This window comes from Mytilus californianus, unplaced genomic scaffold, assembly GCF_021869535.1.
Source record: "Mytilus californianus isolate M0D057914Y unplaced genomic scaffold, xbMytCali1.0.p SCAF_9, whole genome shotgun sequence".
In the NCBI taxonomy this organism is placed as follows: Eukaryota; Metazoa; Mollusca; class Bivalvia; order Mytilida; family Mytilidae; genus Mytilus; species Mytilus californianus.
In genome coordinates this window covers 96261185-96285332 of record NW_026262745.1, presented here as the reverse complement: position 1 = coordinate 96285332, position 24148 = coordinate 96261185, and the positions used below count along the sequence as shown (strand labels likewise).

The 24148-nt window shown below is 33.0% G+C and overlaps 2 protein-coding genes across 2 annotated transcripts; both read right to left on the bottom strand.

Annotated features, from left to right (window-relative positions):
* Nucleotides 1-1899: 1899 nt before the first annotated feature.
* On the bottom strand, nt 1900-5049 carry LOC127714251 (uncharacterized). Its single transcript, XM_052220311.1, has 2 exons — nt 4970-5049; nt 1900-3615 (listed from the first exon to the last, which is right to left on the bottom strand). The coding sequence occupies exon 2, from the start codon at nt 3575-3577 to the stop codon at nt 2051-2053; it is 1527 nt and encodes a 508-aa protein (XP_052076271.1). The 5' UTR covers nt 3578-3615; nt 4970-5049; the 3' UTR covers nt 1900-2050.
* A 6749-nt stretch (nt 5050-11798) lies between these two features.
* Nucleotides 11799-22539, bottom strand: LOC127714060 (galactosylgalactosylxylosylprotein 3-beta-glucuronosyltransferase 2-like). The gene is made up of 6 exons (XM_052220006.1): nt 22533-22539; nt 20420-20569; nt 20247-20269; nt 17158-17244; nt 12344-12505; nt 11799-11876 (listed from the first exon to the last, which is right to left on the bottom strand). The coding sequence occupies exons 1-6, from the start codon at nt 22537-22539 to the stop codon at nt 11799-11801; spliced, it is 507 nt and encodes a 168-aa protein (XP_052075966.1).
* Nucleotides 22540-24148: the final 1609 nt, after the last annotated feature.

Here is a 24148-nt window from a genome sequence, read left to right as displayed (position 1 = left end):
TTAACCATGCATTTTGATTTTGAAGTTCTTTGACCACATTCACTTTATGTCACAAAACTATGCTATGTCTAATATGCAATCGCAATCTAAATTCAGAGCTTTTTTTAGCTTGAATGTAGTGTCCATACTTGCCCCAACTGTTCATGATTTGACATCTGCGGTCGTATCAAGGTGCGCCTAGCGGAGCCTTTTATTTCCAATAGTTTTTGTTTTTACCTATCATCTTGAAAACTATGATAGATAGATAGATTGAAAAAGACGATCAAAGAGGGGGCGGTGTGAGCTACATTACAGCTTTTTTACATCAGGTATGTTGTAAAATCCATTTACATGTTTAGATTCAGCATTTCAAAGAATCGCAAGAATTCAATTTTTGTTCAGATCAAACTAAACTTATGAAGAATCCCAACAAAGTTAAATTTTGGATACGTTGGACTTTAATGTGAACCAGTTTGAAAATAAGCCCATATTCCGTATCAACTTCACAAATAATTCACGATGATGTTGAAGTATAGATTCTGGGTACTGACGGTGTCTTTTATCTTAATAACGTGTTATAGTATTCTTTTATTTGTCTTTATGAATATTACTTTTACAATTTATAGATATAAGAAGATGTGGTATGAGTGCCAATGAGACAACGCTCCATCCAAGTAACAATTCATAAAAGTAAATCATTATAGGTCTAAGTACGGCCTTCAATACGGAGCCTTGGCTCACAAAGAACAGCAGGCTATAAAATGCCCCCAAAACTACTAGTGTAAAACCATTCAAACGGAAAAACCAACGGTCTAATCTTTATAAAAAACGAGAAACGAGAAACACTTATGAATATAAAAAAGAAGATGTGGTATGATTGCCAATGAGACAACTCTCCACAAGAGACCAAATGACACAGAAATTAACAACTATAGGTCACCGTATGGCCTTCAACAATGATCAAAGCCCATACCGCATAGTCAGCTATAAAAGGCCCCGAAATGACAATGTAAAGGCCTAATTTATGCACAAAAAATGAACAAAAACAAATATGTAACACATAAACAAACGACAACCACTGAATTACAGGCTCCTGACTTGGGACAGGCACATACATACAGAATGTGGTGGGGTTAAACATGTTAGCGGGATCCCAAACCTCCCCCCTAACCTGGGACAGTGGTGTAACAGTACAACATTAGAACGAACTATAAAAATCAGTTGAAAAAGGCTTAACTCATCAGATGGATAAAAATACAAATAATACCACATCAACAAACGACAACTACTGTTTTTAGTGATATCAATTTGACGTAGCTCTGTAATTATTCAGCCCGTCATTGTTTTATTGTGCTATGGTAAATTTTTGTATTCTTGTCTTTCATTTTTGCTTATGTGATTTGTCTATATGCCTTTTTTATGTTTCTTTGTTACATATGACATGGTCCTGTACTTATACATCCCGTCTTGTGTTATTGTGCTATGATAAGTTTTCGTATTCTTGTCTTTCGTTTTTCCTAGCGTGCTTTATCTATATGCCGTTTTGTGTTTCTTTGTTACATATTTGTTTGTTTTTATACTGATTAAGATTATCACACAATGTTGACTGCCGTACCCCTATTTTTGACATGTTTACCCATTGTGTCTCGTTTGTATTGTTCACACATCGTTGTCAATACAATGGAATTTTTTACAAGTGAGAGGTTTAGCTAGCTATTAAACCAGGTTTCATCCACCATTTTCTACACGAGAAATGCCTGTTCCAAGTCAGGAAATAGACAGTTGTTATCCATTCGTTTGATGTATTTGATCTTTTGGTTTTGCTATTTAATTACGGACTTTCCGTTTTGAATTTTCCTCGGAGTTCGGTATTTTTGTTATTTTACTTTTTTTGAGTTTACACAAACCATGTCAAACAACTAATTTAAAATTATTTATACGCAACATGCATTTTACCAAATGATATGTGTGTATATTATTATACTTGTCAAGAAAACTGTTTGATGCAAAACTAGACAAATTCCACAAGAAGTATATGGCGTATAACACTTTTTGTTTATTCTATAACTAACTAGGACGTAGGAAGGAAGTAGATTTTAACAGATTTACAACGATCGTTCACCACCATCAGTCTGTTGGTTTCTGAATGAAATGTGAGATCTATCGGCGATTTGATCTGGTCTTTATAATTCAAAATAACTTTCACTTTTCTTTTATCTTTTGATATCATAAAAATATTGTTCGACATATATCCGGCAACATAAACATTACATTTGCCATCAACAGCTAAACCTCTTGGATCCACTAATTCATGACTGGAAAAGAATAGTTCTTGCTTCCCGTCAGGTTGTACAGTATGTATTTCGTTGTTGTCGAAATTTGTCCAATATATTGTCCCAGTATTACTTAAACAGACAGTTTTAATTTTTAAAGTTGTGACAATTTCAGACAGAATTTCTCCACCAATGTTGACTATGAACAATTTAGTGTATCCCGAATTTGCACAAATTCTTTCAGAATTGGCAGATACAGTCCAACAGAATCCACTAGGCGTTTTTATAAATTCATTTTCATGTTCATAACTCATAATGTCAAGGTATATAATTTGAAAACCGCGATTGTCGGCTGCAACAATAATTCTATTAGGATCGTATAGTGTTACACAACACGGTTCATACTTTAATTTGATAACTCCAAAATGGACGCCATCATCTTTAAAATAATGTAGTGATTTCTTATTACTATTACAGCACAGTAGCATATCTGCAGAAACAAAACAACCACTATTCACTAATATGCGTTCAGTGAGCAGGACTGCTTCGAAAGTTTTATCATGCGTAATACAACTGTAGGTTGGTGTTGAAATAACCTGCGATTGCAGTACTTGGTCTTTTCCGAAATTAAAAGTTTGTACTTTTATTGATAATTTACCTATTTCAGGTAGTATATCATGCAATATTTTTTCTGTGATCTGTGATTTAAATTTAAATTTTACCTTATGACTATAAGCTAGCATATCGGTCTCGTCGTTCTTTGTGCTTTTATCCCAAAATTTCACTGCTTTTAAGAATTGATAGTCCGTACCGCTTTCTTTAAGCCATTTGATTTCATCTGATCTTTTGATGAGGCGCTTTTCTATATCTTTTATCTTTTCTTTATCATGCTCAATTCTCTCCTTACATTCATTCATTTTATCGTTTAAAATGTCTTCCGTTTCATTTTCAATTTTATCGAGGTAATCATTTATCGTTTTCCGCACAGTCGAAATCTTATTTTTAATTTTGTCTTTCTTAGTCGACAGGTAATTGTAGTCATGCGTCTGCCTCGTTGAAACATTTCTTATTTTTCGATTCAGTTGTTCAATTCTTGTTTCAATGTCTGTGAATGCGCTTCCATATTTGGCATCTTTGATTGCTGAATTAATGGAAATGATCGATTCGCATTCACTGTGGTGATCCCTGGCACATTCTTTACAAATCAAAACATCGTGTTGAATGCAAAATTGTATTACTTTTTCGTCTGCATGATGATCACAGTAATCCGAAACTTTATTTAAAATATCACCTGTGTTTGGATCTTGTCTTGTCGTATCGCTCATATTGGAATTTTCTTCGGTTGACTTATTGAAAGATACACCTAAAGCAAAAATTAAAACAAATATAATCTTTTCTTGTGTTATGAAGAGAATGAGAGCCCATACCGGTACATTGTGGTTGCAGTTGCTGTCTCATTGATGTGTACCCGGGTATTTTTAATTCAGTAGCTTAAATGTGTGTGTAAAACAACAACATGTTCTTAATAACAATTAACACAATTCTGTGTTATTAAAAAGCTTCAAAGGTATTTATGAAAATGATTGATACAAAACATAAACACATTAATGCACGTCCCTTCAGTCGAATATTATGCGTAGTTTGTAGTTGTTATTATGTCAGTTTAAGTGGGCTGATATGGTAAGTCAATGATATACAGTTGTATTAGCATCTGTTTTTCATGGGATATCGTTTTTGGCTTACTGTCCCGGTAATAATTCGTTGACTTTGAAAAGTTTGCATAATTTACATCTAACTGTTTATGATTGGTCAAATATAGAACACCTAGAATAAGACAAACTATTTCAGCAGCTGTTTTATAAGTAATCATACCGATTGCTAACAAAACAGCTGCTGAAATAGTTTGATTCTAACGATATGGTCTCATTTCCACGATGAAGTTTTGCCTTTTGAGCTCAGTCAAAGTTGATTTATTTCGAAATAACATTAACGTTCATATTTTCTGAACCAAACGTGCATTTCAACAATTCATGTTTCTTCGATAATGCTCGAGGCCTAGCTTTATGGAAATCCAAACCTTTTAAAAAAAGAATAAGAAATAAAAAAAAATAATCTAATAAATCAAAAAGTATAACGAAAGAAGGCCAAGGAATAAAAACTTTGTTTATATCAGAATAATTCCCAAAAACTTTTAACAGTATTTTTATATAACACAATATCCGTATTTTCATGACAGTAACGAATAACCGGCTACTGGGCTAGAGATAACCTCGGGGGCTAATATTCCAACAGCAGAGGTATCGACCTTATGATAGTAATTACATAATCGATACCAAATTTCTGCACAAAAAAAGCATTTCGGCAATACATGTCTCTTCAGTGATGTTTGTTCTAAAATGAACATAAAAATAGTTTTGCCAATATTTGAATTTTATTAACGTCTATTAAAACGACGAACAGGCGTGACATATTTCTTTGTCAACATTTAATTAATATTTTTGAACTACGATGTCGAGATAATAATGGTGGAATAAATAACTCCGGGTTTAAAATTTTTAATCACATCTGGATCCTCACCGTTATTCGGAAATATATATAAATTAAATATATGAATAAATATTTTTATTGTAGAAGTAAAACATACATGTACATGTATACATAACTATTGCGATTTCTTTAATTTTTTTCTGTTTTGTCAAATGAAAGTAGGAACATACCTTGCAAATATAATTATCGCTAGTACCAGATGTTGTGCGTGTGAAACGGTTTAGTTAAAATTGACAACACTGTAAATTCAGTTTTCTCGCTTGTCATGTGATATTTAACTAATTTAATGTTTTGTAGTTTAACATTTAATTTTTGTGTTGTAGTCATATGTCATCTCCCTGTGGGTCATTTTACTTTTCAAATCAATTTTGTATTGCCAAATAATACTTCATAAAGGTTTTTGACAAGACATTTAATGAAACCATTATATTAACATTGATTAAGGATAATATTACATTATTTACGACGCAAAAATATTATACAATTATAAGCTCAATCAATACAGATATTATGATAAGGTATTTGCTTAAAAAGATATACGCTTAATATAAATTGCACCGATAAATAAATGTCAACAGAGCATTGTATTTTGAGTACTCATACTGCAGTGTATGAATAAAACGTTCTTTCATGCGATGCTAAATACTTATTGACAGATACAACGTATACACATTTGATTAGCATAGAGCGTAACATGAATTATTTATTCTATGGGACAAACACGAAAACGTTTTATTTCTAAGTGAATTTTAAAACTGCATGAGAATGTTAGAATGAACATAGAGGTAGATTGATTCCCTAGCTTTATACAACAATCAGTATTTCGATCAAAAATTAACGTTAACTTATCTATTTCTACATGAAATTGGCGCATGCAAAAGAAGTATGTGTCCCGTTGATGCGATATCATTATTCGAGGAAATGCGATAGTGAATAGCTGCATACTGTTACATTCCGTCAAGTTTAAAAATAAGAGAAAGTTTGTTAATTTAATTTGATGATGTGACTTATTAAACCCATTACTATCTTTGAACCAATGTTTTAGGTCGAAACAAATCCTCATTATAAATATTTATATGCCAACTAATAAAAATCATGAGGGTTTTTACATAGATTCATTTTCCAAAATCAGTGAAGGAAACTTTGCTAATTATGGCCATTGGTTGAAACTTAAAATGTTATTTTTTAATCCCAACATAATCATTGAAAGTATCTATAACACCACCACTTGCATTTTCCTGATTTTGTAGGTTGTTTTGATATCATTTAAGTTAAATAAAGTGATCAACATAAAAGTATGGATGATGACGCCATTATGGCCCAGCTCAAGTTAACATTTTTATACAAGCGTTACTGTTAGGTCTTTTGTAGAATAAACGTGCGTCTAGCGTACACAATTTTAATACTTGTATTTATGATGGAAATATTTCACGAACTTTGGATAGACTATATTCCCGAAGTAGGACTAGTCAACACCACCATCTTTGAAAAATGTTAACTCGGAAAATGAGTTTTGGCGAATTTATCAACCAGAAATGCGCATCAACTCGACCTTAACTAAACTATGGTACACGCTCGAAGTCGGTCCATGTGTGCTTTGGTATGGTTTTATAATTACAAAGTTATGTTGACGTACCTGCTTGACCGATGCAAAAGCCATTTAGACATTTGTAGTGTTTAATAATTTGAAATAAACAACATACCGTACAGATAAAAAACAAATCCAACCAGTGTTTTAAACTGAATTATCGAAGCAATAACGCTTTTACTATAAACTGAAATCTGATATCTAAGTCGTTTTATTTGTATAGTTATACACAAGTCATTGAATAGTTAAACTTTATTGTTGTCATATTTATGACTTTTTGATTATATCTTAATGATATTTGAAGTATTGATCCATAAAACACATACATTTGAAATAAAGTTATTAAAAGCCTTAGCAATATAGAAATACATTTAACTGTTGAACTATTTATGCCGTTGTAAGTCTTTTATGCATGCTGTCCCCTAACACATATTTTGAGTATAATCATTATGAACCTTGGTCTTAGAAAATAACAGACACGTTATTTTTACATTTGGTTGATACATTCAACAATACCTACTGTTATCTGGATGATATTTTTTCGATGAATAATCCAGAGTTCTCTAAATATACTACTGAAATTTACAAGAACTTACATAAACAGCAGTAGTTGCCCTTTTCTAGATTTAGACATTTCAATTTCTAAAGGGAAACTCCATACAAAAATTTACAACAATAGAGACGATTTTTCATTCCCTATTGTTAAATTTTCTTTTTTAGACGGAAATGTTCCTTTGGCTCCATCATACGGTGTTTATATATCCCAACCCGTTCGTTATTCCCGTGTGTGTAGTGATGTCATAGATTTTAACGAACGTAATCAATGCATCACTGGTAAATTATTAAGTCAGGGATTTCTTTACCATAAATTACATAAAACTTTTACTAAATTCTTTCATAGATACAAAGATTTGATAAGTAAATTTGGCTGTATCTGTAGAAAACTTATTAAAAACGGTACTTCACATCCTTAGTTTTACGGTAATATTGTACTAAAAGCACGGAAATCACTATGTGATCCGTGTAAACTCATCGAACCTGCACATGAAAAACACGAGGTTTTATCGAGCTCCGATTTTATAGTTTTATTGTTGATACTCACCCGAAGGAAGGTTATACAGACAGAAGAAGTATACCTATCAACAAAATTATTTTCATTTACCTGTGTTTAATTTTATTGCAAATGGCTAAATTTTTTTTCAAGGTTGATGTTTTTTTCTGAAAATGTTTTCACAGCGGTATAATACTTTTACTTTAATTATTCATCCCTAATTTTTATTAACTTTGTATTTGCATTGTATCATAGATCAATTTTTTTCGTTCAGTGTATGTTCATTCGTGTTACTACGTTTTTTTTATTGAGTTATGCCATTTCAATTGATATTTTATAGTGTGTCTTTCTATGTTGTGATGTTACACTATTGTTTCAGATAAGGGTGAAGGTTTGGTACCATTAAAACGTTTAAACCTGCTGCAATTGTTTGCACCTGTCCTAAGTTAGGAATCTGATGTTAGTTAGTTGTCGTTTGTTGATGTGGTTCATAAGTGTTTCTCGTTTCTCGTTTTTTATATAGATTAGACTGTGGGTTTTCTCGTTTGAATGGTTTTACACCAGTAATTTTTTGGGGCCCTTTATAGCTTGCTGTTCGGTGTGAGCCAAGGATCTGTGTTGAAGACCGTACTTTGACCTATAATGGTTTACTTTTATAAATTACGACTTGGATGGAGAGTTGTCTCATTTGCACTCATACCACATCTTCTTATATCTATATATAAATTCAAATCTCAGTTAATCCTTCATTGGTTTTGTGTCATTATAGCATACTCGTGCAATATAAACCTAGAATCTTTTGAATTATCTCAAAATGTATAAAATGACTTAACGTACTGATCAATATATCGATGGTTTCAAAATGTTCAAATTACTAGGATTATAAGTACATGCATGTGTTTAGCGGCTAAATGATAAGTTGCCCATACTAACAAGAAAAAGACGCATGCATTCATATTATAGTCTATACCAGTTTCTCCTGCAGTTAGATATTAAAACAGTATACATATATAATATATGAGTTATTAAAAATGTGTAAAAAAAAGTAAAATCACAAAAATACTGAACTCCGAGTAAAATTCAAAACGGAAAGTCCCTAATCAAATGACAAAATCAAATGATAAAACACATCAAACGAATGGACAACAACTGTCATATTCCACACTTGGTACAGGCATTTTCAAATGTAGAAAACGGTGGATTGAACCTGGTTTTATAGCGCTAAACCTCTCACTTGTATGACAGTCGCATCAAATTCCATTATATTTACAACGAAAAGAGTTACGCATGTAGAACGATTAAAAAGAGTATTTACAACTAAATGATACATGCACGAAGAAAGAAAATATAAACTGTGCTTTTATTGTTGTCAATCATCACAAAGTCACAGTTGTTATCAAATAGTCCATTTCTATGTTGGCGTTTATTTTTGTTGCAGTTCAGTGTTTCTGCTGTTCCAATTTTTTTCCTCATGTAGTTGATGTGCTTCCCTCGGTTTTAGTTTGTAACCCGGATTTGTTTTCTTCTCATCGATTTCTGACTTTTGAAAAGCTGTACACTACTGTTGCCTTTATTTTGACATTGTAAAATATATTGTGACTCCAGAAGTAGAAATAAAACATAAATTTATGGATAAGGAATTCTCATAAACCTATTAAACAATTACAAAGACAATAAGAACGATAAGTATTTACAATAAAACAGTGATAGTGCAAGGTTTATTGCATGTGGTAACACCATAAAACATTAACTGCTAAAGTCTGAGCTGGGAGTGTTTTTTTTTTTTTTTTTTAAAGCCCCTTTATTGAATTTATTGACCAATTACAAAATTAGGTTCAGTTTTAGTTTGTAACCCGGAATTGTTTTTTCTCAATCGATTTATGAATTTCGAACAGCGGTAAACTACTGTTGCCTTTATTCAAGTATCATAGATTAAATTCTAATCCAAAGATGAAGATTTCCGGGAGCATTTTACGAATATTTGATATTTCATGAGATAACTTAAAAAGTTAGGAGCATCCCGTTTTGGAAATCCAAATGCGAGTACCCTTTATCATTATTTTTTTCAAGTATTTGAATCATTCAGTTTGTTTAAACATGTTTTATTGTCCAAAAAAATTGACAATAGGATCAGACACATTTTTGGCAATTTAGAACGCCTTCTCCATTACATGAAAATATACAATATTTATATGGAAACAAAATTCAAACCCAAATCGTTCTGTTGTTGTTTTGTGAAAATCAGTCATATTTCATTGCAGATTTTGCGTAGTTTACAGTAAACGGTTGTGATAACGTCAGTTTAAGGGGACTTAAAAATAGTAGATCAATAATAGTAGCCATACAGTTGTATTAGTATGAGCACATTTTTTATTTAATGGAAATTAGCACCAACGCTTCAGTAATGGTTCATTGACATAAAAATGTCCGAATAATCTAAATGTTTATGATTGATCACTTGAAAAGAGGGGCAAAAGATACCAGAGGGACATTCAAACCCATAAATCGAAATTAAACTGACGACGTTTCTTTATACTCCAAAATTGCTATCACTTTACTTTTATCTTTGAATATTATTGAAACTTTGTACTACTAATATCCGGCCACATAAGCATTGTATTTCCTATATCAACAGCTCGACCAATGATTTAAGAATAGAGATCGAATTATTCCTTCTTTTCTTCAAATTGATAATTTTCGTGGGTACCAATTTTCGTGGATTATTGAAAAATCGTGCTATCGCGGATATTTGATTTCGTGGTTTTGTCAATGTCTGCATATTAGCTTATAGAAAATTTCTACTTCATTGAGTATAGAAATTCTTGTTTTACTTAACCCACGAAATTCACGATAATTTGTATCCCACGAAAATTAATGAATCCACAATAATCAATAGCAGGTATTGTTTTGTCAAAGCGTTTCACTCTAATGCCACGATCATTAATGTACTGTATCACGAATTGAATTATATACCATACACTACACGGCTCATTTTCTTATCCAATGACACAAACATGTTAAAGAACTGCGACAAGTTAACAAAATACAAAAAATATTACTAGTGCGTTATAACCTAATACTTAAAAAAATCACTGTTAAACTTATTTGAATAGAGCGTCACTAATGACTCTTTTGTACACAAAACACGTGTCTGGCGTTCAAAATTATGAGCCTGGTTAGTGCTAGCTATGAAACCAGGTATAATTCACCATTTTCTACATTAGAAAATGCCTGTACCAAGTCAAGAATATGACAGTTGCTGTCCATTTGTTTGAAATTTTGATTTTGTCATTTGATAAGAGACTTTTCGTTTTGAATTTTCCTCAGAATTCAGTATTTTTTGTGATTTTACCTTTGTCTTTGATCGGCAGAAATGGAACAACCACTGTTCCCCAATATGCTTTTTCTTGCTAAACTGGCTCATTGTTTTCTATAATAGTGTGAATGAAGGATACAAATTGGCAATCATATTCCATCTACTTATTCTATATTGTTTCTTTGAATTATCAATAAAATTCAAGAAATTTCACTTATACAACTAAACAAATATAGTAACGTAATGAAGCCTTTAAGTATATTTGATAGTTTTTCTTATTCTAAACCAAAAAAAAAAAACCCATATTGTCAAGAAAAGTTGTCTTTATAAAACATAATAGTTATCAAAGGTAACAGGGTTATATTTTGTTTTATCAATCTGATGACTGATGAGTTAAGCCTTTTTCAACTGATTTTTATAGTTCGTTCTTCTGTTGTACTGTTATACCACTGTCCCAGGTTAGGTGGAGGGTTGGGATCCCGCTAACATGTTTAACCCCGCCACATTCTGTTTATATGTGCCTGTCCCAAGTCAGGAGCCTGTAATTCAGTGGTTGTCTTTTGTTTATGTGTTACATATTTGTTTTTCGTTCATTTTTTATACATAAATTAGGCCGTTAGTTTTCTCGGTTGAATTGATTTACATTGTCATTTCAGGGCCTTTTATAGCTGACTATGCGGTATGGGCTTTGCTCATTGTTGAAGGCCGTACGGTGACCTATAGTTGTTAATTTCTGTGTCATTTTGGTCTCTTGTGGAGAGTTGACTGTCCCTCTGGTATCTTTCGTCCCTCTTTTGTCTCATTGGCAATCATACCACATCTTCTTTTTTTATATTATAATTCAATACGCCAGACGCGCGTTTCGTCTACATAAGACTCATCAGTGACGCTCAGATCCCAATATTTATAAAACCAAACAAGTACAAAGTTGAAGAGCATTGAGAACCCAAATACCGAAAAGTTGTGCCAAATACGGACTTTTAATTTTTGATTAAAGTCACGTAGCATCATTTTTTTTATTGATAGGTATTCGATTTCGAATCTTCAAACTGCTGACTTTGGAACATTGTGGTCGATTTTATCTATCTTAGATTTCTCTGTTTTTGTATGCCATACCAAAATCTATAAGAAAAAAGAAAGGAAATATAATTACTGAATTGCTATCTCGTTTTATGTAGGCAATGAAATTCTGATTTTCGTTTTTTTTTTACGATCAATGTCAACCACGAATTTGGATATGAAACACAATTTATCGATACGACTTTCTACAATATGTGTGTAAAACACGAAAATCTGAAAACCCGAAAGTGGTTCCAAAGAACTTAAAAGGGGAAGGAATGATAAAGCCGTTTATTGATCCATTGATCGTCGTCGTCCTCCTCCTCCTCCTCCTCCTCCTCCTCCTCCTCCTCCTCCTCCTCCTCCTCCTCCTCCTCAGCATCATTCCCTCCTCCTCTTTCCTTTTTTTTTTTAAATCAATGTATACATTCAAATCCTTTTATTTTTGTTGTTGATCATAATTTGTATTTGTCACAAGTATAATTGTGCTTATTTGACAAGTACTTATAGTTATAATCTTATTAGTATACCTTTGTGCAGTTATCAGCACGTGGTTCAATTTCATCAACTGTGCAACATTGTTCTAAAAATTTAATCTCCTCAAATCCATTATGAAAGTCTTTCATACTAGTAAATCTTGGATGATACTTCCACAGAAATTTAACATTTATAGTATATCTATTGGGAAGTTTCTGTTAGTATTCCAAGCTGAAAAACCAGTCATGCTTCAGTGATTCCCTATATAATCTACCAAATTTTCCCCACAAAAGGGGGGGACCAGGCCACCGGGACCCCCTAGATCCGCCTATGGAGATGTACTGAAAGTGTTAATATTTTACCTTTCGGATTAATTTATTTTGAAATTACCATATATCTAGATGTGAAATACATTTTCGAAGTCAAAGCTATTGTCAGATCCCATGTACTGCCTCCCATCTATTTTCCACAAAACACGTGACCAATTTTATTGTCAATTATTCAATCATGAGTTAAAAACTAAAGTGATGCTAGGTGTCCAAGAGATGAAGTATGTACGTGATGATTATGTATGATGTGCAGTCAGGGGCATTACTTTAACAAGTAATTTAAAATTACCTATACTAGTAATGTTGAAAACGAGGCTGTTTTAAAAATTACTTGTATAAGTGAATATTCTAAATAATATTATTATAGGTGTCCAATTTACAGATTTTACTAGTTTGAACAAATTTTTACAGTCATCTGGTTATTTTTCCCATGAAATATAAAATCTAATCCTTCTGAAACACAGGGTGTCCAAGGGATGAAGTATGTTCGTGATGATTATGTATGATGAATGCAGAACGTAAATGGTATGTGGTGATACTTGATAATACACGGTTAAACTTGGTGAAAATCTTAAATCAAAACATTATGGTTTACTTTTACAAATGGCGACTTGGATGAGAGAGTTGTCTCATGGCACTCATACCACATCTTCATATATCTATTATAATATCAACCTATTTGGCTATAAAGAAGAAAAATAAATGTAACACTGATCTGCTGATACCGTTTCGTACATCAAAGATGGCGTTTCGTACATAAAAGATGGTGTTTCGTACAGAAAAGATGGCGTTTCCTACATAAAAAAATGAGGTAGTCCTTGTTACATTAGATATACCTTTACAAATATAGATATAGGAAGATGTGGTATGAGTGCCAATGAGACAACTCTCCATCCAAGTTACAATTTATAAAAGTAAACGATTATAGGTCAAGGTACGGCCTTCAACACGGAGCATTGGCTCACACCGAACAGCAAGCTATAAAGGGCCCCAAAAAATTACTAGTATAAACCATTCAAACGGAAAAACCAACGGGCTTATCTATATAAAAACGAGAAACGAGAAACACGTATGAACTACATAAACAGACGACAACTACTGTAATCAGATTCCTGACTTAGGACAGGTGCAAACATGTGCAGCGGGATTAAACGTTTTAATGGTACCAAACCTTCTCCCTTTTCTGAAACAATAGTATAACATCACAACATAGAAAAACACACTATAAAATATCAATTGGAAGGCTTATCTCAATCAAAAAACGTTAATTAACACACAATGAACGAATAAATTTGACCTGTGACACCTGAATGCAAATACACAGTTAATAAAAAAAATACAAGGGATAAATAATTAAAGTCAAAAGTAAATAAACAGGTTTAAACAAAGTTAAAGTATGATATCACTGTGAAATGTCAAACAATTTTTAGAAAATCATCACTTTTGAATAAACCTGCGTCATATTATACACAGGTAAATGAAAATAATTTTGTTGTTAAGTACACTTCTTCTATTGTGTGTATAAAATCTTCCGTTTAGGAATACCAAGAAATTTTTTTAATACCAATAAAACTAACCTTACACTTGGTACATATGGGGTAAATATCAACAATAAAACTATACAATAAGTGCTAGATAAAACTTCCTGTACAGGTCCAAGAACAGCATCTAAGGAAAAATGAAATAATTTTGATGTTCATAGTACGAAGAAGTGAAAATTTGTAGTAATACCAAATAATCCAAGCTGGTATATAGACAAGATCCATGTTAACATTAAATAACAAAAAAGCATTACAAATAGTATCAACAGGTCAAATTAAAAAGAAAGTACGATTTGAGAGTACTCGCAGTTACTGACAGCTAGGTAAAAGCCAAAAGAATTAATAATAAAAAATCATGCATCAGAGACTAAAATCAACTAAAATACATCACAGGGATTAAGTATTTTAACGTCATGAACAGTCAAAGAAGACATGACTTGTGCAATGCCAAACATAAATGTATCGACAGGTAGTATGATAGTTAGGAGTGACTTCTTTAAAAATAAAAATGAACGTGTGTGTGTCTCTATGCATCCCGTTTGAAAAGAAAATACAAATTTAGTTATGTTTTAATTTGCTAATGACAAAATCGATATTAGTGCCAATGTAAACTATATTCAGAGATCTAATTACAACATTGGTACGATAACCCTTACTAATAAGTTTGTTTAAAGGTTCGATGAGATTACACGGATCACATAATGATTTCCGCGCTTTAAGTACAATATTACCATAAAATTTAGGATGTGAAATACCACTTTTAATAAGTTTTCAGGTACAGCCAAATTTACTAATCAAATCTTTGTATCTATGAAAGAATTTAGTAAAAGTTTTTAGTAATTTATATTAACGAAATCCCTGACTTAATAATTTACCAGTGATGCATTGATTACATTCGTTAAAATCTATGACATCACTACACACACGGGCATACCGAACGAGTTGGGATATATAAACACCGTATGATGGAGCAAAAGGCACATCGCCGTCTAAAAAAGGAAAATTAACAATAGGGAATGAAAAATCGTCTCTTTTGTCGTAAATTTTAGTATGGAGTTTCCCTTTAGAAATTGAAATGTCTAAACATAGAAGAGGACTACTGCTGCTGTTTGTGTTAGATTTAGTTAAAGTAAGTTTTTTTGGGTAAATTTCGGTAGTATATACTCTGGATTATTTAACAAAAAAATATCATCCAGATAACGGTAGGTATTGTTGAATGTATCAATCAAATGTAACAATGATGTGTCTCTACTGAGTATGTATTTTTTTTTGTATTTAGGCATCTGTATTGAATTCAACTTTCATTTTCTATGTAGACTTAATTTACGTCATTAATCAAAAGCTAATAGAATTACCTTAACACTATGACCTACATGTCTAGACTTGCTACATGTCCCTTCCTTATTTTTTTTCAATTTTGCCCTTTTATCAATTTTACTGCTATGACTAAGAGATTACCATTACACTGATTCCATGGGCAATCAGTATACTGGCAGTTTTCAGTAAACATATAAATTAATAAGAAAGAACTAAAAGAAGGGGAATTGTAGCAAGTCTACTAAAAACATGTCCTACATACAAAATCATACCAAAACAATATACATCTTATTATTTGTCAGAAGTTCTTAGCGTAGATTCAAAAACCTACACAAATCAAATGCTTAAACATGTTGTCATAGATAAATGTCTAAAATAAATACACTGTGTCCGTTTCTGGTTGATATCTGATCTAAATATTGATTTCAGAAAATGACACGTACTATTATATTGAAAGATTATCTAGTAAAGGGGACAAAAATACTCTGATTCAATAGCCTTACGGAGAGAATGGCGGACATGTCTAAGATGTCACGTGAGGTCTTCTGATTCAAAAGCATTACGGAGAGAAGGGCTGGCATGTCTAAGATGTCACGTGAGTTCGTCTGATTCAATAGCCTTACTGAGAGAATGGCGGACATGTCTAAGATGCCACGTGAGTTCGTCTGATTCAATAGCCTTACGGGGAGAATGGCTGGCATGTCTAAGATGTCATGTGAGTTCGTCTGATTCAATAGCCTTACGGTGAGAATAACTGGCATGTCTTAGATGTCACGTGATTTCGTCTGATTCAATAGCCTTACGGAGAGAATGGCTGGCATGTCTAAGATGTCACTATCTCAGATATTTTTCTTGAAAGCAGAAGCATAAATTCAGTAATTGGTATCACAAAGATTGACGTTTTTGTGTTATTGTCATATCCAAGGCGTTCAATGCGTATTTCAACCTTGCGTACTTAATTGTCAGTTCTTGGTTATTTTTTATTGACAATGTCCATCAAAAAGTTGATGCGATTAGTTTAATTGTCGGTAAGCAAAGCAATATCAATCATGGGATTACTCCAGCTTTTTAAATTTTCGATGTGAAGTCTACCTCATAAGATAAAGGAAACAAGTAGGCAACCAGTGGTGTCCATAGAAATACAAATTGACTGTTGAAAAACATGTCCTCCAAATGTAAAAACATATATTGTCAATACAAAAATTCAACATTCGAAGGAGTCAGTTTCAGTACACTTTGTTTCTGATTTTAGAGTGTCATTCTGTTTTATGGAGCAAAATTGGACAAATCCTTTTGATAAGTATAGGTTTAGAATAAGGAATGCATGTCTAAAGAGTAAAGAAGTCAAAATGTTTTATACTATTGCATGACGGGAGGGACTTTGATTGTATGCATTCTAACAGATCTATTGAAATTTTAGTAAAATCCTTATCTGATTCACTCAACCAATAGCTAGAGTAGGTAATTTAACAGGCACTCTGAATCCAGGTTTTGATTGCAGTTCAGATAGTTTTTAAGATAGAGTTTTATAATGTTTGTGTTCATGTTAATATGCAGGATAACAAAATATACTTTTATTGTATGAAAATATGTAACTTGTTTGAACCGGCTACGATTGGAAGAAAAGCTGAGCAAGCTGTTTCTTTTCGTTTTTCAACTTTCGAATATTTTGTTTATTACCTTGCCATTTTCAACTATCGGTGTCTCGTACTTTTTCCTACCAGAAAACGCAACAGGCCACGCTGATAACTTTTTAGTGTATCGCAGCTGGAAAATAATAAATGTTTGAATTTATTTGCATTTCATCTCGTTAGATTATATTAAGTTTTAAAGGTCAAGAAAACCCTTATTGCTTTCCATTGTATTTGAGGAACTTTCTTTGTAGCCTTTACAGTTATTGCTCGGCGTCAAACCAAGAATAAAAATTACACTGAAAGGAGCCTAGAGGTAATCTCCAAAAATAGTGTTATTCTGTGCAGTAAAAACAAACCAATGGTTCTAAAAATAAACTTAACTACACTTGTTGACATCAGAGAGCTCGCGTAAACTTCACTTAAGTACAGTAACCATGGTAACGACATGAGCAACTGAGCATACAGAAACTTTAGTTCAACTTAGCCCTTTATAGAATATGTTTTTGTTATAGTCGGGTGCCACATTTGGAGCAGGATCTGCTTACCCTTCAAGAGCACCTGTGATCACCCACAGTTTTTGGTTGGGTTCGTGTTGCTTACTTTGTCTTTAGTTTTCTATGTTGTGTATTGTGTACTATTATTTGTCTTTTTATTTTTAGCCATGGCGTTGTCAGCTTATTTTCAATCTATGAGTTTGACTGTCCCTCTGGTATCTTTCGTCCCTCTTTTATAGTAGATGTTTACTTCATACATTATGATGGTGACATATATTTATTTAATTGAAACTTCACTAAGGATTCACATGAACAGCGAAATATTCTGAATGGCCATTCATCCTTACAGGACAAAACCGAAACTTCCAAAAATCTAAAATTATAAGTACAAAATGTTGTGTGAGATACTCATAAGAATAAAACTAGATATAAATATAGGTATAAGAAAATAATTTTTCACCAATGTCATTCATACAACAAGTATCAATGATATGTACATGTGGTCGATACTGTTGTTATAGTTTGAAAGAAAGGAGTATAATTGGTAATTTAATAAATGTGATATATATATACTTTAATAAGAAACAGATAATGACATTTATCTTACCTCCTATATATTTCTAGGAATATGATTGATTAAAAGCAACGGCGCGGAGATCGTGTATATTTCATATGGGGTTAGTAGGCGTGGTTTATTTCAATACATGGTTAGTAGTGATGTTACACCCTTTGTACAAACAACACGGTGTCGAGGAAAAATCTGAATAACAAACGAAGAAACTGATTATGAACGATTGAAATAAATGCAGAAAACACATTAAAAGCTAACAAGTTGTTATTATTGGCATTTGTTTTTGTATATACCAATGGAAGTAGATTTTAATATTGAAGACTTTATCAATTTGATAGGCCACTTAGTCTAGTCTAAATGCCACATGTTATAAAGATAGTCGGTAAGATACATTCGTTACATAGAATATATGACCTAATACGATATATATTGGGTCATTAAGTTCGCTCTCATCCCATATGGAATTTACTGACCCCATATATATCGTATTAGGTCACTAGCACACTATGCAACTTATAACATCCCCCGACACAATACAGATACTTCCAACCACGTTATGCAGATATTCAAAATATTGACTTTGGCTACCTCTGGTCACCCAGATTACACATATATTGACTTTAGTAACCTCTGGTAACCTTATATATATATATACTCTGCTTACCTATGGTCACCGAACATAGGTATTGACTTTGCTTATAATATTGACTTTGGATACTTGTTTTTACCTAATACAGATGTTGATTTTGGTTACCTTACTCTGTTCACGTTGCATAGATATTGAAAAAGTATAACAAAAATTCTTAACTGCAATGTATAAAAACCGATTTCTCAATCTACGCATGATTATTGGTGTGAAAAGTATCACTTTTTTCCTAGATATACGAAAACTTTAGATTATTGAGCAATTATAAATTTCCAATTTTGACAGCGAAATTGAAATATGTTAGGCGTAAATATACACGGTCTCTTCATGTGGGCATTTTTTGCATCAATGATTCAAAGTAACAATAATGTTTGTGTTTAATGGAAGGCGTGTGGGCACATATACTATAATAGTCTCTCTTTGTATGGCTGATCATTTTTTGTTATAGAGTTCCTAAAATTAGATACGTTTCATGTACACTTACGATCCTTTGAATAAACCTATTCTAAAAGGTCATCAATTTAATACTGTCTTTAGATCTTCGAATATTGTTTAAGTCTGTACTAATACTGATTTTGTCATAAATAGATTAAACCACTAAGTATGAACTGCTATGAGGTTTGACCTCTTACGGGCATATATCCTGTTGATTGTATATTTTAGCATTACACAAGGTCATGATTTTCTCAGACTGTTTATGAAGTTATTTCCTTGTTGTGTCGATTAGATGATTCAAGCCTTTTTAATAACTGACTTTTACAGTTTGTTCTGATGTTGTGCTGTCCCAATTAAGGCGGTTGATTGATTACTCGCTATCATTTTTAGCCCCGACGGATTCTGCTTGGGCTGTCCAAAAACAGGAGCCTTTAATTCAGTCGTTGTCGTTGATAATTGTATTTTATATTTGTTTTTCGTTTATTGTTTTGTACATCAGGCCGTTGATTTTCTGGTTTAAATTGTATTACGTTTTCGTGTCTGTCTTTTTTTAGCTTACTAATTAACGTGCTCATTGTTGAAGGCCGTACGGTGACCTAAATATGCTTGCATCTACGTCATTTGGTCACTGGTGGATATTTGTCTGATTTACACTCATACTACATGTTTTTATTTTTATATTTAAAAATTTCCAAAGGGGTGTTCAAAACCTCCAACTCCGAGATGCGCTTTGAACATGTTGTTTTTGTTCATTTAATCTTTTTTTTTGTAATCCCGTAACACACAATCCGTTTTTCATAATTTCATAATCTAATGCATTCTGGGTAAAATTGCAAAAGAGTACATTAAAACGTTGTGATTGGATAATTACGTCCTAGACAATTGTAATTAAACCAATGACGGAACGTTGTTATCAAATGTGGTCCAAACAATGAAATTATCTGAAATACTTTAAATTTAGAAACGGCAAACTATTAAATAGTTCTTACCTCTTCAAATATTTGTATATCATCTGCAAAATAGACCACAGATTAGACTACTGGATTATGATTGGTCATTATCCAACCAATCCCAGCATTCTTTTGGTCCGATGGATTGGTTTCTTGAGCAAAATATGTAAAGTTAATTCCAGATGAGTTCAGAATTTTCTGTATTTTCAAACTAATTTGACCATCGGGTTCAACAACAATCCAGTGTAGCCGTTTTACTAATCGAAAGGCATTTGAAAGACGAGTCAGGTCGGCTCTTTGGACGAGCCGGTTATATGTTGCAGTTATTACATATATAAGAGGAATGTCATCCTGAATACTCTCTGTTATTTTAGTTGACAAAAGTAGATTACAATCATATTTCTGGGTATCTAAAAAGAAACGAAACTAGGAAACCACAACATAAAAAAGCCGTGAAAAAAGCAAACCACAATAGAATCGCAGCCCCTTCCGGTATAGAACCACTAATTTGGGCCTGGTCAGAAAGAATATATAAGATAGAAGTACATATTTTGAACAAAATAGTTCCTACGCATAGCTGTATCTTTGTCAATGGATGAAATATTTGGGTGGTTTTGGTATCAAAGGAAAGCTTGGGGACTTGGAATTAATGTAGAATCCTAGTTGAAAGTTTCTTTTAGATAATGAAAAAAGTTTATAAAACTTTAATATGAGGGCACATTTGCCCTGTTGTTCAGATCAGAAGTACCTGTTTTTTGTACTATCAAACTTCCGAGAACCAGTACGCTTTAACATGCAATTAAAGGAATGTTGAATTTTTCAGAACAAGTCAGGATAAGGTATAGTTTTGACAAGAAATAACTGCCACTTTATTTGAACTTAAGACAAAGTAGCCATTAATGCTTGACAGAATACTACATAGAAAGCAATGGGCTATGAATTAGTGGTTTTGTTCTTTCAGCGAACTTTCAATTTATCTAAAATGAAATCTGATATATAAAAAAAAAATTTTTGTAAAGAACATAGGAGAGGACATAGGTTTAAATATAGCACATGTTGCGTTTGTATCTAATCAGGTTATATCTGAACCATGCGTTGTTCGTTGTTAATCGTTTATCTCTATTTGTATGTCTTGGTTTTTTTTCGGAGGACAGGTGTTTGTGGTTGGTGTTTTGCTGTCCAGTACTTATGGTGACTTCTCTTTTACATTTTATTATTGAGTTATAAGAACATTTTCGGATTTCTTTGCAAATTTTGCATAGTGAGATCTTGACATTCAGACAATCCAAAACTATTTTTAACATGTTAAATTGGATGACAACCTTTAACCTGAATGAAAACCTTTTGAATTCTGAATCGGTTTCGGAGCTAAACGGCGATACAAAACAAAACTAATTTGAAATATGAACTCAAACGTTGTAAAGGAATACCTTAATGAATGCTTTTTACTGTATGACTGATTGAGGTTTTTTTTATATGCGGATTCAAATGCGGTTTTTGACTTCAAACAATTTGTTAATTCGTCGGAGAACAACCACTTTCTATTCTTCTGCACGTTTTACAGTGCGCTAAATTTTAAGCCAGTTTGGGTTGTAAAAACTTTGACTACCTGACCCAATCAAACAATTTAAAGCTGTTTCTTTCTTTGTATACATTTTGTAACATGTAGTACCAATTTCTTTGCGTTCAAGAAGTGTTGTACCACTTTTTTTCTTAAAATGTCCTGTACCAAGTCAGGAATATGGCAGTTATTATAATGTCTATGATAACGTTCATCTGGTATGCCAATGAAACGTGTGTCTATAAAAACGTTCATCAGGCATACACTTGACACGATTATCTGTAATAACCTTCACAAGTCACGCCCACGATACGAGTGTACATATCATAACCTACATCGGACATGCACACACACGTATATCTATAATAAACTTCAGCAGGCATGCAAAAGAAACGTATATGTATACTTCCCTTCATCAGGTTTGTACTCGACACGTATATCTATAACACCCTTTATCAGACATGCACATGGTACGTGTTTCTGTAATAACCTTCAACAGACACGGTCAAGACACGTGTATCTAGAAAACGATCGCACATACACACGACACGTGTATCTATAATAACTTTCATCGGTCATGCACACGCTTGTATATCTATAGTAAACTTCAGCAGGCATGCACATGACTCGTGTATCTAAAACATCCTTCATCAGGCATCCCAATGACACGTGTATCTATAATACTCTTCATCAGGCATGCAAATGACACGTGTATCGATAACACCCTTCATCATGCATGCCAATGACACGTGTATCTATATTACCCTTCATCATGCATGCAAATGACACGTGTATCTATAACACCCTTCATCAGACATGCCAATGACACGTGTATGTATAATACCCTTCATCAGGCATGCCAATGAAACGTATATCTATAATACCCTTAATCAGGAATGCCAGTGATACGTCTTTCTATAACACCCTTCATCAGGCATGCCAATGACACGTGTATCACTAAAACCCTTCATCAGCCATGTCAATGACATGTGTATTTAATACACCCTTCATCAGCCATGCCATATGACACGTGTATCTATAATACCTTTCATCAGGCATGCCAGTGACACGTGTATCTATTACACCCTTCATCAGGCATGTCAATGAAACGTATATCTATAATACCCTTCATCAGGAATGCCAGTGATACGTCTTTCTATAACACCCTTCATCAGGCATGCCAATGACACGTGTATCACTAAAACCCTTCATCAGCCATGTCAATGACATGTGTATTTAATACACCCTTCATCAGCCATGCCATATGACACGTGTATCTATAATACCTTTCATCAGGCATGCCAGTGACACGTGTATCTATTACACCCTTCATCAGGCATGTCAATGACATGTGTTTCTATAATACCCTTCATCAGGCATGCCAATGACGCGTGTATCTATTACACCCTTTATCAGGCATGTCAATGACACGGGTATCTATAATACCCTTCATCAGGCATGCCAATGACACGTGTATCTATAACACCCTTCATCATGCATGCCAATGACGTGTATATATAATATCCTTCTTCAGGCATGCCTATGACACTTGTATCTATAACACCTTTCATCAGGCATGCCAATTAAACGTGTATCTATAATTCCCTTCATCAGGCATGTATATTAAACGTGTAAAAATTATCTGTAATAACTTTCATACCACATGCACACAACACGTACGCGTGTATCTATAATAAATATCCTTCATCAGGGATGCACATGACAATAATAACCTGGATCACACATGCACACAAAACGTGTAACTACAATAATCTTTATCAAGCATGCACACGACATGTGTATCTATAATAAACTTCGTCAGGCATGCACATGACACATGTAGCTAGGAAAACTTGAAACAGGTATCCGTATAACAAGTGAATCTTTGGAATAACCTTCACCAGGCCGGTATGCTCGAAACCCATGTATTTAGAAAAATCTGTCATCAGATATGCGCAAGACACGTGTGTTTAAATATCCAGCATCAGCATCAGTGATCAGGCATGCGCATGGCCTTTATATCACAGAAAAAACCCATAAAATAACAACAATAGATGATAAAAACTAAAAATTATATAAATGAGCATGAAATTGAATAAAACATTTTTTATTTTTTAAAGTGACTACCTAAAACCATAATTTGAGGGGTACCCCATAAACAGGCTAAAATACTAAAATATGACACAAAAAAATTAAATATAGATATTGTTATATCATGATAAACAACTTCCAGCCGTGTGCTATTCCGGTATATTAAAATCATCAATTTAGCGTCTTTCAGATTAAATGTAATCTGATTATTGTCATATTTAGACCATTCAAATGATGATGACAGTTTTAGACAGAAACTTACATGTAGTACTTGTGAATATAAATGTAA

Coding starts and splice junctions, on each gene's coding strand:
- LOC127714251 (XM_052220311.1), bottom strand. CDS start 3,577: ATGAGCGATACGACAAGACAAGATCCAAACACAGGTGATATTTTAAAT.
- LOC127714060 (XM_052220006.1), bottom strand. Junction 17,245..20,246: donor ATATACAAATATTTGAAGAG/GTAAGAACTATT, acceptor ATTATTTTCCAG/CTGCGATACACTAAAAAGTT. Junction 11,877..12,343: donor GTGCTGATAACTGCACAAAG/GTATACTAATAA, acceptor TTTTTCTTATAG/ATTTTGGTATGGCATACAAA.